General features: G+C 57.1%; 1 protein-coding gene across 1 annotated transcript; it reads right to left on the bottom strand.

Moving 5' to 3' along the window:
• Positions 1-1,122: 1,122 nt before the first annotated feature.
• On the bottom strand, positions 1,123-12,714 carry BSG (basigin (Ok blood group)). The gene is made up of 8 exons (XM_032712240.1): positions 12,609-12,714; positions 6,551-6,707; positions 5,232-5,320; positions 4,671-4,798; positions 4,206-4,479; positions 2,521-2,545; positions 2,134-2,203; positions 1,123-1,921 (listed from the first exon to the last, which is right to left on the bottom strand). The coding sequence occupies exons 1-7, from the start codon at positions 12,688-12,690 to the stop codon at positions 2,146-2,148; spliced, it is 813 nt and encodes a 270-aa protein (XP_032568131.1). The 5' UTR covers positions 12,691-12,714; the 3' UTR covers positions 1,123-1,921; positions 2,134-2,145.
• Between the last annotated feature and the right edge of the window lie 876 nt (positions 12,715-13,590).

The following is a 13,590-nucleotide window of genomic DNA, read 5'->3' as shown; positions in this document are numbered from 1 at the left end:
GTGCCACCCCTGTGCAGGGTTCCACGTGGCCGTCCTTGGGCCAAGGCAGGGCCGTGCCTGGGCTCACGGGGGCAGCTGCCACAGGCCCAGTAGAGAGCAGCACTATGCCATTCCATCCCCTGCCCAGCTCCCAGGGCTGTTGTCCCCCCGTCCCTGCCCAGTCAAACAAAAGGCACAAGTGGTTCTTTGTGCTGCGGCCGAGAGCTGGGTCAGGCAGGACCCATAATCCTCATCAAGGAAAATTAAGCCATGCATTGATTTTTCACCAGGATAGCATGAGGCCGGCTGTGAAAGCCTTGCATAACCCACTTACAGGCTGCAGAGCCCTGCTGCCCGCACAGCCCAAGGCCAGCTGATGGCACAGCGAGGCAGAAGCACTGACAGGAGGGACTCAGCTACCACAGCTCCAAGCTGCCAGCAGCTCTCTGGGCACAGTTTAGCTATCAGAGCCACACTCTCCCCTTGACCCTTCCCAGGCCCTTAAAAGGAAGAAGTGTCCGGCTACAGAGCAAGGCCATGGTTCAGTCAATTGCCAGGAGCAGAGTACACAGTTACCTTAGGCCAGCTGGGAGCACATGGCAGCTTCCCTTCAGCCCACGGCCTTCACTGCCTCACTCCAGGGGCAGGAATGCTGGCAAAAAGCCCCCTGAGCTCAAGGCTGGCAGCAAGAAGGGACCCCCACCACCACATCCTCAGTCCTCTCCCCCAGGCCCTGCTCTGTGCACAAAGGTTTCACACTTTCGCTCACTTTCCTGCCCCAGAAAGAGCAGGAAAAAAACCTGCTTAGAGAAGCACAGGACACACAGGCAGCATGTCCTATGAGGGCTCCTGGGGGCTGAGGCTGATCCTTGACCCCACAGCCACAAGGCCTGAGGAACTGCAGAGCAGGGCAAAGCGAGACCTGTCCCAAACAGGCAAGTGTGTCCAGGGCCCAGTGCTCCTTGGGGCTCTGCAGAGCAGGGAGCACCACTCCCTCCCTCCAGGGAGGCCTTTTACACCCGTCAAGCTGCAAATCCTCAGCAATTAGAAGGCAGCCAGAGCTGGCACCAAACTGAGACACAGCATCGTGTTTTGCAGCCAGAGGGTCAGGCAGCCCAGAGGGAAGAGACCAGAGTCCAGAGGTGGAAAAAAGAGAGAGGAATCATTTTTATTTGTGAAGTGTTAACAGATGGAACAGTTCAATGCTACCCAGCAGTAAAGGTGTTAGACTCCCCTGAGCACTCATCTGCTCATAAGCCCCCATGTCAGGCACACACTGCGATGGCTCAAGCACAAGCACACACTGTTAAAACTCAAACCACCCCCAGCCCCAGCTCACCCTGCCCCATCCCCACGGCAGAGACATGAACCACCCATGGAATAAGTTACAGCAATCATTTATCCAGTGTCCAGCTCTAACTGCTCGTGGCTGCCTGTTTCAGAGGAACCAAGAACAGCTCAGGAGGGGCTAACTGGGAATCTGCCTGGCCAGGAACATGCCCTTTGCCAGGGAAAGGTGCAGCCTTGCTCCAGGTGATGCACTGGGAGAAACACAGAACTCCCCTCCTGAATCCTCTGGTCAGATCGTGTCATCTCCTGACAGCCACCAAAGCAGCTCCTCCCTCACCCCCACATGCAGGTGGGACACAGGTGGCTCCCACCCCCCACTCTGTACCAACACAAAGAAACCCAGGACAGAGACAGCCAGGGACCTAGACTGTCAGGAACAGGGGATTTACATTTACAGGTAGAAAAACCCTCCCATGGCTCTTTAAAAAAAAAAAAAAAAGAAGTGTATTTTAGATTCTACAACTTAAGTTTCTTTAGAAAGTGAAGTAACTGAATCTCAAGGACGCACTAGAATATTCCATGGTGCTATTTTACCAAAAAAAAAATAGAAGAAACCAAAATTTTCCAGACGAGTTCTTCATCTACATGTCACCTGGCAGGAGAGAAAGAAAAGCCAGTTAGATAATCCAGTTGCACCAGTAGGGCTGCACTGTGCTAGAGGGAGCTGGTGGAGCCCGTGCTGGGCCAGAAGAGCCTCTGGCTCCACAGATGCTTCGGCTTCTCCCAGAGACCCTCTGCAGACACAGACACTGCAGGTGTGGCTCTGCCCCCAGGTGTGGCTCTGCCCTCAGGCCTGACACTCACCTGGCCCCACTCCTAGTTTGCATTTCTCTGGCGGACGTTCTTGTCCTTGTGGTTTGTGGCATTGCTCTTCCTGGGAAGAAAGAAAGGACATGAGGAAAGGGAGAGCAGAAAGCCCCCCTCCCCGGCCCACTGGTGTAATTCAGGTCCAAACAGATGGTGCAGCTCAGCAGGAGATCAGTTCCCAGAGCAGTGTCAGACACCGATGCCACCCCAGGTACGTGTGGTTTACACACAGGGACATTTAGTGAGCCATGGGGAGACATATTCCCACCCAGCACGCTGAGTGTTGCCCCACACCAGCCAGTTTTTATCTTCAGAGCAGATTCCCTGGCTGGATGAGATCTGTCAGCACAAATCTGGCTAAATAGGAAGAGGAAAGGTACTCACAGTGGTGCAGAGCCTCCATCATCATCTTCACATTCGGGACAGCGTGGAAAGAAAGAACAAACAGCGTCAGGGAAGACCATGTACAAAGTGACCTCTGCCTCCTCTTAAAGCACTGGGGACTATGCTCCAGGCAGCATTCCCACACCACTTAAAAATGGGAAAGAGCCACAGCTCCTCTGGTGAGATGGCAGCACTGCCCCGACCCATCTGCACCCGCCCCCACAGCTCCATGACTTGGGATGGCTCCCAAATCTGAGCACACTCACAGCAGGTAAAGGGGAAACCAAACAGGATGTTTCAGGAACAGGGGCTTTAAGCAGCAGCAGGAAGCCCTTTTCCCTTCCCACATGTTGTGATATCAAAACAAACACTGCACACCACGTTCTGGCTACACTGAGCAGCACAGCTAAGGAAACACCTCTGCCAACTCGTGCCAAGCCCTGAGGCCTTTCACCAGCTCCTGCAATCTGCCACCTCCCAACAGGAGGCTCCCAGACATCTCCTTCTGCTCCCCATTGCCTCTTCTACAGCCCTGGCTCCCCTCAAGTGACCCCAAGCCCCACACTCCAGGCACTGGGACCGCCCTGGGCACCAGGATCTGCTCACAGCTGGTGAGAGGACAGAGGCAGACACGTGGCTGGAACTACCTTCTACTTACCATGTGAGGTGGCACCCAGCAGCAGAGAATGGAAGAGTGGACAGGTAACACCAGCAAGAATATCACACCAAACACAGGCTGGACTGTCCCCATCCCAACCCAGGTGACAGGAGTGTTCAGTTCTCAGCCAGTACTGGGAGGAACTGGGTCAGACAGGCCTCACTGTCACCTCCTCTAAGGAGGGGCAAAGCTACAGGGACTTTTGGGGAGAGAGAACCACTTGGAAGATGCAGCTACAACCTCCTTAAGAGGACACCTGCCTTCCACCAGCCAGGGGTGTCAGAGGGCAAAACATCTGCTTGTAAAACTGCCTTGAGTGAAATTCCAAGCCCTGCAGTCAGGATATTAGGCCTTAGCCCCTCTGCTGCACCTCTCCTCAGGGGGCTGAGGGGCCCAGCAGTATCCGGGGCAGGAAGGATACAGAGCATTCACACTGCATTGTTAACGGGATCAGATAAGGGCGACCCAGCTGACACAATGCAGATCCTCACCGATAAGGAAAGGGAGGAGCTGGTGCTTCCAGAAAAGATTAAAGATAGTACTGGGCTTTGAGATCCAGGATGTGTTGATCTGATGACCCAAAACATTCTGAGTTGAACACAAGCTAAGCCTGGTCTTGCTGAGCTACTTATAGTCCCACAGTTTTACAGCATCACAAAAGCTCTACTTATTTACAAACCATCCTCTCCAGACTGGGAGCTGCCAAAGCAAACCCAGCCCTGAAGACACAGGAAATACTTGAGCAAAGAGCAGAGGTACTGGTGAGGCAAAGGGTCAGGCTGACCTGCACCGAATCCTCTCTTGCTCCATCTCACTACAGGACTGCCAGAAACAGTACAGTTACAAGGCAGTTTCATGTCTGAGGTGGCACGGTACAGGCTGCCCTTGTTTCACAAGCACCCCGAGTTCCCACCCTCAAATCCACCCCCTCTGACAAGGGGACCTCAGGAGTTCCCCGCGAGCCCATCTTGACACCCAACGAGTTACTTGATCTCCCCCCAGAGATTTAAACCCAGGCACCTCCTACCATCAAGAACCTCATCTGGCTTCCTCCTCTTCTCATAGATGAAGATGATGGTGACAAGAACAAGGACTTCTGCCACGATGCCCAGGAAAGGCCAGAGCGCTGCCAGGCGGCTGCGGACGCGCAGGTTCACCGTGGCATCCCCGGAGCCGTAGGAATTGACGGCATTGCAGCGATAGTCGCCCGTGTCCTCCTCGATGTTCAGTTTCAGAATGCGCAGCTCCGTCTTGTTGCCGCTGGACTTGATGATGTATCGCCCAGAGGCGTTCTGTAGGTCCTGGAGGGAGGAGGAGGAATAAGAGAGCTCTGAGGGCAGCGCTGACTGACCGTGCACGGTCCAACCCCCACAGAAATCCTCCTTCCCGGGGCACTGAGCTTTGACTCAATTCTGATGGCACAAGTTCCCCCACCTCTGTGCTGGGCAGGAGGGTTGGCAGAAGGGGAGAAGGAGCAAACCACAGCACTTACCCTTTCACCATTTTTGTACCAGGACCAAGTGGTGACAGGGGGGAAAGAGGGATTCTTGCAGGTCAGCACACCTGTGTCCCCCTCGTTGCCATGCTCAGACTTCTTGTATGCCGTCACCTGGGGGGCAACTACAGCAAGAGAACAAGAAATTCAAACACCTCATTATAGAAATCACATAGATTTGAGCTCTCTGCAACACCTCACAAAATCAGGCAGTTACCCCAAAGCTTGACCTCAGTAAGGCTGTTCCTCTCTCTACTTTGGCATTTTCAGAGGGGAAAGCAAATCAAGCTGCTTCAAGAAAGGCTCAGACAGATTTGTCCACCAGGTACTATCCTTCTCCCAGTTTTCCTGTGGGAGCATGCCCACGGGAATGCAGGATCTAAGAGCGGACCCTGCAGACACAGCACTGCCTGATAACACGGTACACAGAGCCCTGCAGCCAGGTAAGGGCTGGGAGCAGCCCCTCAAGAACCTGAAAACACACCACAGCAAAGTGTTCAGGAGATCACAGCTCCCCCATGCCCCTCCTCAGACCCAGAAGCAAACACACGAAGTTACCTGAAATATTCACTTGTCCTCTTATCTCCGGGTTGGTTTTGTAGACACACTCGTACATGCCAGAGTGCTCCTCCATCTTCCCCTCGATTCTACCAAAAACAGGATTCAGGTAAGCATCCAGCACAACCGACTTACCCACAGACACCGACCTCCAGAGCCATGGAATCAGACATCCATAAGCATCAGCAACCTCCTCTATAGCAAATTTCTCCCTTTCCAGAAGAGCATTTATGCTGCACCATGTACCTACAGGAACCCGACTCTCCACTCTCCCCTCCCCACACACTGAGGATGGCAGAAGAGGCTTTCATGTGCACCACATCTGACACGGGTCTGTCAAGTCAGAGATCACTGTTCCAGCCCACTGAAACACAGGGTAAAGCAGGGGCAAAGATCATCCAGGCTGGGCTACTCTGGATCAATCCCAGCACAGGGAGAACTCTCCCATTCTCCTTCCTGTAAAGCTGCTGCAATGAGATTTAGTGGATTATGCAGCCCCGCAACAAACATCCCATTCTGCTGCTCAGTAATACCCACTCGAGGGAAGGGGCCCACAGAGTTTGTCCCGTGGCTGCACTGGGACAAGGGGCTGTTTGTTAGTTCTGCTGTGCACGGCGCTTCCCACTTCCAAAAACCACTCAGCTGAGGAATTGAGGTCACGCGAGGGAGGCTGGGTTATAAATACTTTAATCCTTGTTCAGCTCCCTGTTGCTATGGGGAGACAGGCACGTCGGCACTGCCATACAAAGGGACATGATGCCTCCACAGCTGCTGGGTCAGTGCCAGCCAGGCCTGACTGTAATGGGAAAGGAAAGCTCACTGCACTGCCACAACAAGGCCGCTATTCCCGCACCGAGCACAGACCACGGCTTGCTGCAGCTACCCAGCTCCTGTGAGAACAGCTGGACTTTGGAAAGGCACAAAAAGCCCCCAGGAGAGACAACGTGCACTAGAACATCTCACTTCAAAGCTCTGGGGGAACAGCTCTGGCACAATGACCAGGTCCAACATGCTGTGCCCGACAAACCAGAGCCCAGTTGAACACCTGCTTACAAACACGAACAGCAGAACTGCTCTACGAGGATATTTGTGGCATAAAACCATCCCTTCCTCCTCCTTTTTGTCCCCTCCTCCCCATAAAGGAGATTGTTGGACCTTACCAAAACTCTGTCCAGCTCATCCTATGCTCTACAGTCCCAAAGGTCTGTCATCAGCAGGGCTACAAGCACTCAGCCCTGGGTCCAGCTGACAGCAAACACCAACTGCCTCTGGGAAAAAACATGCCCATGCTCAGGTTCTGACCTTGCCCTGACACTCACGTGTAGCTGGTGAAAGCACTGTCAGTCTCGTCCTCTTGCAGGACCTTGTCTCCACGCATCCACTCGTGGCCCTTGATGGTGGAGTATGGCCCAGACATGTTACAGGTGAGGACCAGCTTGCCAGAATCCTCAGCGACATGAGCCTTGATGTCCGGACCTGCATTCGTAAAGAATTGGATTTAAGTTAACACAGGGTATTGCAGAGCTGACATGGGGCCCAAGAACCTGCAACACAAACCCCACAGCTCCTCGTCTATCCCAGCTTCCACTTACCTTCATACAGAGTTAGTTCCCTACCAGCCCTGACAGTGCCAGCAGCAGACAGCCCCCAGCACCAGGTGACTGGGCCTGAGTGCACCTGAGACAGCAACGCTGACCCTGCAGCTGCTCCCCTACAAGCAGGACCTCTGCTGTGTCCTGCATCACTTGGAGCCTCTACTGTTGCTACCATGGGTGCAGCCCCAGCAGAGCCCAGTGCTCAATAGCAATGGAAAAGGTCACTCTGAAGGGCAGAGCACAGCTCTCTGCTGCTGCGAGCCACCAGAGCACTCATGTGTCAACACCTCCTGCCACCCGAGCAGCTTCAGACACCTCCAGGTAACACAGAGGGCAGTCAGGACCCTCTGTTGCAAGGGGCAGCAGACCAGACCGTGTGGCAGCAATATGTGCTTCCTCTGAGGCAGCCCAAAGGGTTTAGTCAGAATTACTCCAGGGAGAACAGAGCCGTGACTCCAAAAGGCCCTGGGCCTCCATGTGCCAGGCAGCAGTAAATTATGCAACATAAGATGACTCAGGCATTTCTACTCGTAGGAGGCTGTCCGAGAAGGCAGCTGCCACCAGCAGCACCATTACACAGCCCTGGTGGCACTATGGTGGTCCCCACCCTTCCGCCCGACCTCCATCCCTTGGAAGGAAGAGTTTTTGCCAGGGTTGACAGGCACTTTGCTTTTCCTCCTATCCAAATTCCACTGGAAGAAGGTTCTGCTGGAGTTCTGCATTCCCTAGCACATTTCTGCTGAGAAGGCAGCTATGCCCATCTAACTCATGGGAAGACCTCACCAGGACGTTAAGCTCCCTCCCAGGTTTCTATCACTCAGAGCAGTCTGTGCGCTCCAGCGTTCGCCCGCCCGCTCTGCGAGAGGGAACCTGGCCACGTCCACAGGACAAGCAATGACATCACACTCAGTGTCACACAGACACGGCCATTTCAAAAATGGTTGCATCTCAGACCTCAAAGCAGGTTTTGTTCCCCACAGCCTGGGTCACCAGCACAGAAGCGAGCTCAAAGCAGGGCTGCTGAGAGGAGCGGGAGCTGTAGGAGCCGCAGGAAAGGGCCGCTGGTCAGTGGTGGTTAGGGCAGAGTCGACCGCAGAATCAAGGCTCAATTCTGCGGCCACACCAGGGCTCGAAGGCGCTCGGGGATAAGCGGCAGGTTCCAGGTCTTTGGCTCCGGAAAAGGCGCAGGATTGCCGGAGGGCGAATTGGTTGGGAAGCCACAACCCTTTTTGAGCAGGGCCATTTCGGGTCAAGTCACAGGTGGTGGGGAGTCGACAGAGGGTGGGAGTCTCTCAGTTCTACAGCGGGGGGTGGGAGGGTGGGAGAGCTTTTGGGAACCACAGGACACGGGTGCAGGGGTGAGCATGGCAGGAGACTCAAGACACCAGTGTCCGAGCAAGTGCCAAGGCCTCGACGTGGCCACTCACGTTCGATGACAAAAACGTTCGCCTGGGAACGGATCCACTTGACTTTGGGGCTCTTCGACAAGTGGTTGCGGTCGGGATCGTTGCTAGCCCGGCACTCATACATGCCTGAGTCGTCACTCGTGAGGTTTGCGATGTAGATGGTACTGGTAGAATGCAGGTTGTAGGTGGCGTTGATTTTGACACGGTCCTGCCGTGCGCCATCCCAGAGCTGAGCATAGGTCTCATTGGGATCGTTCCCCTCAAACCACCACTGGATCTCGGGGATGGGATTGCCAATCGCCTCGCAGTACAACTCCACGCTGTCCTGAGTCAGTCTCTTTTGAGACAGCGGTGACTTTATAAAACCAGCTATGAGTTGAAGAGGTATTAGTGCAAAGTGTTAGTGCAAAGCAAGAATTCACCTTCTACAAGCAAAAATAACCCTCAGCGGCTGAGAAGAGGCTGCACATCATCTCCAGATCAGCGCACTCTACCTACCCTCCCTCCCTCCGCGCTCTGAACTCTGCCTGGCTCAGACAGGGCTGTTCACTTCATATCTCCTGCGGCTCCGCTGCAAAACCAGCACAGACAAAACAGCACTCTGTGTTTGCCACTATCCAAACTGGACACCCAGGGCATCGCCCACCTACTGCGAGGGACGGCCGTGCCTCTGGGGCAGACCAGGGGCTGCAACGCTCCACGGCCCCCGTTGTGAGGGCTTATGCAGCCTCCACAGTCCCCAGCCTGTGCTCTGGCAAGGTACCACACAGGTCACGTCACCACGAAAGGCTGGGGGGCAGTGAGGTGGTGGGACCCCAACGCGTGTCCCGCTGCAGAGAGGGTGGCAGCATCAGAGCACAGACTGAGCCCCTCCAAGTCAGTTTGGGTAAAATGGGAAAAGTGCTTCCCTGTGCCCCCCTCCCCTGAGAGGAACATGCCCATTCCCCCTCCCTGCACAGCTCCAAGGCTGGCTGACCATAACTGGGAGCTGGCTGGGGCCCAGGCCCCCCTCGCTGTGCCACGGCCAGAGGACCTGGTGCACAGCCACACATACCAGCCCCTCACCACCCTCCACCTGCTCACAGCCTTGTTTCATCCCTCTGCTCACCAAGGTGCCTGGCAGGAACTTCTAAGCACAGTACGGAGGTAACAACTTTTTTGGGGGAGGAGAATGGTCTTGCAGTCTGCAAGATGTCCTGAGCCAGGTGGGGAAACGTGTAAATTTGTTGTCATACAAACAGTGAAATCAGACTTTTCATCTCAGGCAAGACCAGCCTGAAGAACTGAACTAGCAATAAACAGATCAGAGGCACAGGCAGCAGCTGCAGGCTGGAATTCAGGTATTTTCCACTCTGCCCTTGCAGCCAGAGGCCAGGGGGTTCAGTGCTGCAATCAGCCAGTCCAAAGGTCGGTCCGTGTGCTGAGGGAAGCGAAGCTGCCAAATGTCTTCGGGCTCCAGGGCAGGCACAGGGCAGCACCCACAGCCCTGGGAGCCCTTCCCAGGGTGGGCAGGAAGGGAGGTTCAGTGGCTCTGCTTCGGGAAAAGCCATCAGGCCCAGGTCGAGGTCACTACGTGACTCACCCTAAGCCAGGTTTCAGAAGAAGCTCAGCTTTCCACACGTCCTTCCTGCACTAATGGGTGGCCCTGCACACCAAGAGCCTTCCAGGAATTAATTCACTCAGTTAAAAGCACTTCACGATCATGCAGAACCCTCCACTGATGCACCATGACGTACAAGCACAGAGGAGGTGGGTTTGGGAGAGGGTTTTTTTTGTACGCCTGAAAATGTTTTAACAGGAAATTCTAGGACTGTTTTTGTGAGAGTAGAAACAGTGTCACAAACCTAAGTTTGCTCAAACTGAAGAAAAATACAAGTCAGTTTGTAAGCTAAGCTTGACTCCTAAATAAATCAATTTCACGTTTCTCAAAGGAAAAATTAGCTTTACATACTAAAGCTTTGAAAGTCTTAAAGAATAAACATCCCTGAAAGGGAAAGGACCCTCATGTGCAGCCAAGACGCTCTTGGGAGAAGGCTGACACTGATTTTAAATAAGTGGGAGGTCCAGGGGTCCCCAGAGATGTACAAGACAGGGGTATCAACTGTGAGCAGCTCTCTCACACCCTGGGTTCCACTCCCAGGACCAATGACCTGTGTGCCGTGGGGGACTTTTCACACCACAGGCTTGTGATCAAAGATTCCTTGTTCTGACAAGCCCTGGAACTGCCCACAGCACTTGTACAAGCCTGTCCATTCCAACTGCAGCCTGAATTAAAGCAGGAGCTGGTAAAGATCAAGGGTTTTACAGCTACAAGGTGATTACTGTACTCTGACAAAATAAGCTGTGCAAGGTTATTTGCTCTGAGTTAGAGGGTACCTAAAGACTCCAGAGAAAGTAGCAGCAACAGTGAGTACCATTTGCATTCCCATGAGATTAATGTTCCCCCTGTTCCCACCAGAAAGCCGAGCAGGCAATCCCAGTCCCAGGCTCTCCAGGCTGGGGAAAGCGCCTGCTGAGCCCAAGGCACAGGAGCACAGGCAGCAGCAACCCACTGGAATCGATCGGGGCTGCTCACACATTTTCCAAAGAGTGCCAGGCTGCAGACTGGAATCAGCTCCCAAAGGCCAGACATTCCCCACAGAGCTGAGCCAGAGCCTCCCCCGGCGCCTCCCGGGCACAGCAGCAGTATCTGATCCAGCAGAACAGCAGGGAAGGCAGAGAGACCAGATATCGTTCTCCAGAGTCACCTTCCAGCTGAAAACAACCTCTCCACTCGACGAGGGAGGAGTCCCTGGGGTGTAAACAGCCTGGACACCCTTGGGGCAGACCAGCCTGACCAGAGCCCCACTGTCCCACAGGGTATGTGCTCCCGCCTGGCCTGACCTTTGTTTCTTGGCTTGGGAAGGGGATAGTGTAGGCTCTGATGCTTTTTGCCATTTTCACTAACAGCTACAAAATCTGCCCCTAAGCTTCACACAGCCAGGCCAAAGCCAGGGTCCCTCCTCCTGAGGGCACAGAGTCCAGGCACACACCAACCTACGCTCAGGGTGAGCTGCCGCCCAGCCTGCTCTGTAAAAAACAAACCTAAACACCACTGAGAGGTCAAACCCCCGCTTTCCAGCCCCCAGTCTGCTACCTCGAGGCACCAGCACTGTTACACACCAAACCCAGGAGCCTGGCAGGACATGGGTGTTACACAACTGACGGGGCAGCTCGTCCTTCTGGGGCTTTTCAGACCAAGGATAGAAACTGCCTCCTCCACGTCCCACTGGTGCCAGTCCCCTGGCAGGAGGCCAACAGAGCCACAGAGGGAGTGGGATACAGCAGACCTGGGCAGCTCCAGATGAGTTTATGAAACTTTAACTGTGAGGTTTAGGAGGAGGCTCTGCCCTGAAGAATTAAAATGCAACTCTGCAGCAAGGAAATACTTTAAGCAGACACTTCTATCACACCCCAGCTTTTCCGGAATCCTCCCAGTCTTTCACCTTCAGTCTTTGGTTCTACTACGGTGAAATTAGCCTGGTACCACAAACTGCCTACAAGTACCTGACGCTCTAAACATGCAGGACCAGCGGTCTGCCCCGGCGATCAAACTGAGCCTCTTCCATCAGCACCCCTTGCACGCGGACTGATCCAGAAGCTGCGGAGTCCTGCGGGCAGACCACGGCTGGGTTTGCCATGGCCACCGGCTCAGTTTGCCATGGACTCCTCCAAAATCTGAGAACGTGGAAGGCTGAAGCCCCAGCACGGGGCAGACCCGGCTCCTCCCTGCGGGACGTGCTTTAATCACCCACCGTGGGGCTGCCAGAGCCGCGCCCCGCGCCGGGGATTATCGGGGACACCTTTAGGGTTTAAAGCCGAGAAACCGGAGAAGCGGCTGCGGGGAACAGGATTCCTCGGTTTTCCTAAGGAGAAAACAACCCCGCGCGGCCCGGAGCGCCAGCGGACCCCGCCTTCCCCCCGGCCATGGAGAGCGGCGAGCACGCGGTGCGCGGGGCAGCCCGAGCCCGAGCCCCGGGACCGCCCGGCGGCAGCGCCGAGCTCCGCCCGGCCCGGCCGCCCCCGGCCCGCTCCGAGCCCCCGGGGCGCCCCCGCTGCCCGGGCGCGGCCCCGCCCGCCGCGGACGTGCCCCGCCGCAGGCGCCCGCGCCGCCGCTCCTCCCCCTGCGCCCGCCGCTGCCGGGCCCGGCCCGGAGCTCGCCCGCGGGGCCGGGATACCGCGGGACCCTTCGGAATCCCACCGAGCCCAACTCCTCGCCGGGCCCCCCGCGGAGCCCCCCGCCCCGCCCGGTGGAGAACCCACCCCGGAGCCGCCCCGGCCCTTCCCGCCCCGCCCTGGTCCATCGCGGCCCCGGCTCGGCCCGGTCCGGTCCTTACTTGTCCCCGCGGCGCCCGCGGCCATCGCGCCCACGACAAGTAGCGCCAGCAGCGCGCGCGATCCCGCCGCACCCGCCGCCATCTCCGCACGCGTGCCCGCCGCGCCGCGCGCGCGCTATAAGCGCGGCGGCGCAAGCACGTGGGGCGGGGCCCGCGTCGGCCCCGCCCCTGGCCAGTACGACGTCCAATAGTGCAGCGCAGCTGCGGGATGGCCACGCCCCCCCGCCCCGTCGCTGCCAATCAGAGGGAAGAGTGCAGGGAGCGCCCCCGCCCCCCGCGCGCAGAGCCGGTTCGGGCCGGTCCCGCCGCGGCCACGCCCCCGCGGGGTCCCGATGGCCCCGGGAGAGGTCCCGGTGCTGCCCCGGGGACGGGGGGGCTCAAACACATGCCCGTCCCTGCTGAGCCCCCGGACACACCGGGCACGGCCCCCCCAGGCCATGGAGCCCCTCGGGGCGCACCGTGGGCAGAGGCGTGCGGGAGCCAGCGCGTGCTCGGGCCCGCGGAGTCCCGGGGCAGCGCCGGGAGCCGCCGCGGCTGTGCCGAAGGCACGCGGGAGTTCACGGAAGGCTCACGGGGTGAGCCAGGGCCGCCCGCGGACCCCCGCACAGCGGGATGTGTGGGAAGGGAACCGGGCAGCGCTTCCTCGGCGCGGGATGCTCAGGGGAGACAATGGATCCTGCGGACACGGCGGGGCCGGTGCCAGGACAAACCGGACCGGCTGCGCGGGGCCCTGCCCCACAGCTCCCTCCGGGCCTCGGCACAGCGCCCACGGCCCCGGGTCTGGGGTACCCAGGGAACACGCCTGGCCCCGGGATCTCAGCCAGGCAGTGCGTGCGGGGGGCCGGGGGTTGCCGGTACCAGCCCAGCCAGAGCTGCCTGGTAACCCCGAGGGGCCAGGGCAGGCAATAACCAACATGGCCCAAGGCAGCCAATGCAGAGGCCTCTGCAGGACAGCAGCTCTGTTCCCAGGTCTCCCCCCAGC

This window comes from Chiroxiphia lanceolata, chromosome 27 (genome assembly GCF_009829145.1).
Source record: "Chiroxiphia lanceolata isolate bChiLan1 chromosome 27, bChiLan1.pri, whole genome shotgun sequence".
Classification (NCBI taxonomy): Eukaryota; Metazoa; Chordata; class Aves; order Passeriformes; family Pipridae; genus Chiroxiphia; species Chiroxiphia lanceolata.
Note: the sequence above shows the minus strand (reverse complement) of the source record. Positions and strands in the feature narration are given on the sequence as shown.

Bases quoted from the DNA above. Each gene is read 5' to 3' on its own strand.
- BSG (XM_032712240.1), bottom strand. From the start codon at position 12,690: ATGGCGGCGGGTGCGGCGGGATCGCGCGCGCTGCTGGCGCTACTTGTC. The intron at 5,321-6,550 runs GTGAGTGTCAGG...TGTTTTTGGTAG, and splicing joins AGTGCTTTCACCAGCTACAC to AATCGAGGGGAAGATGGAGG. The intron at 4,799-5,231 runs GTAACTTCGTGT...CTCTTGCTGTAG, and splicing joins AGGACAAGTGAATATTTCAG to TTGCCCCCCAGGTGACGGCA.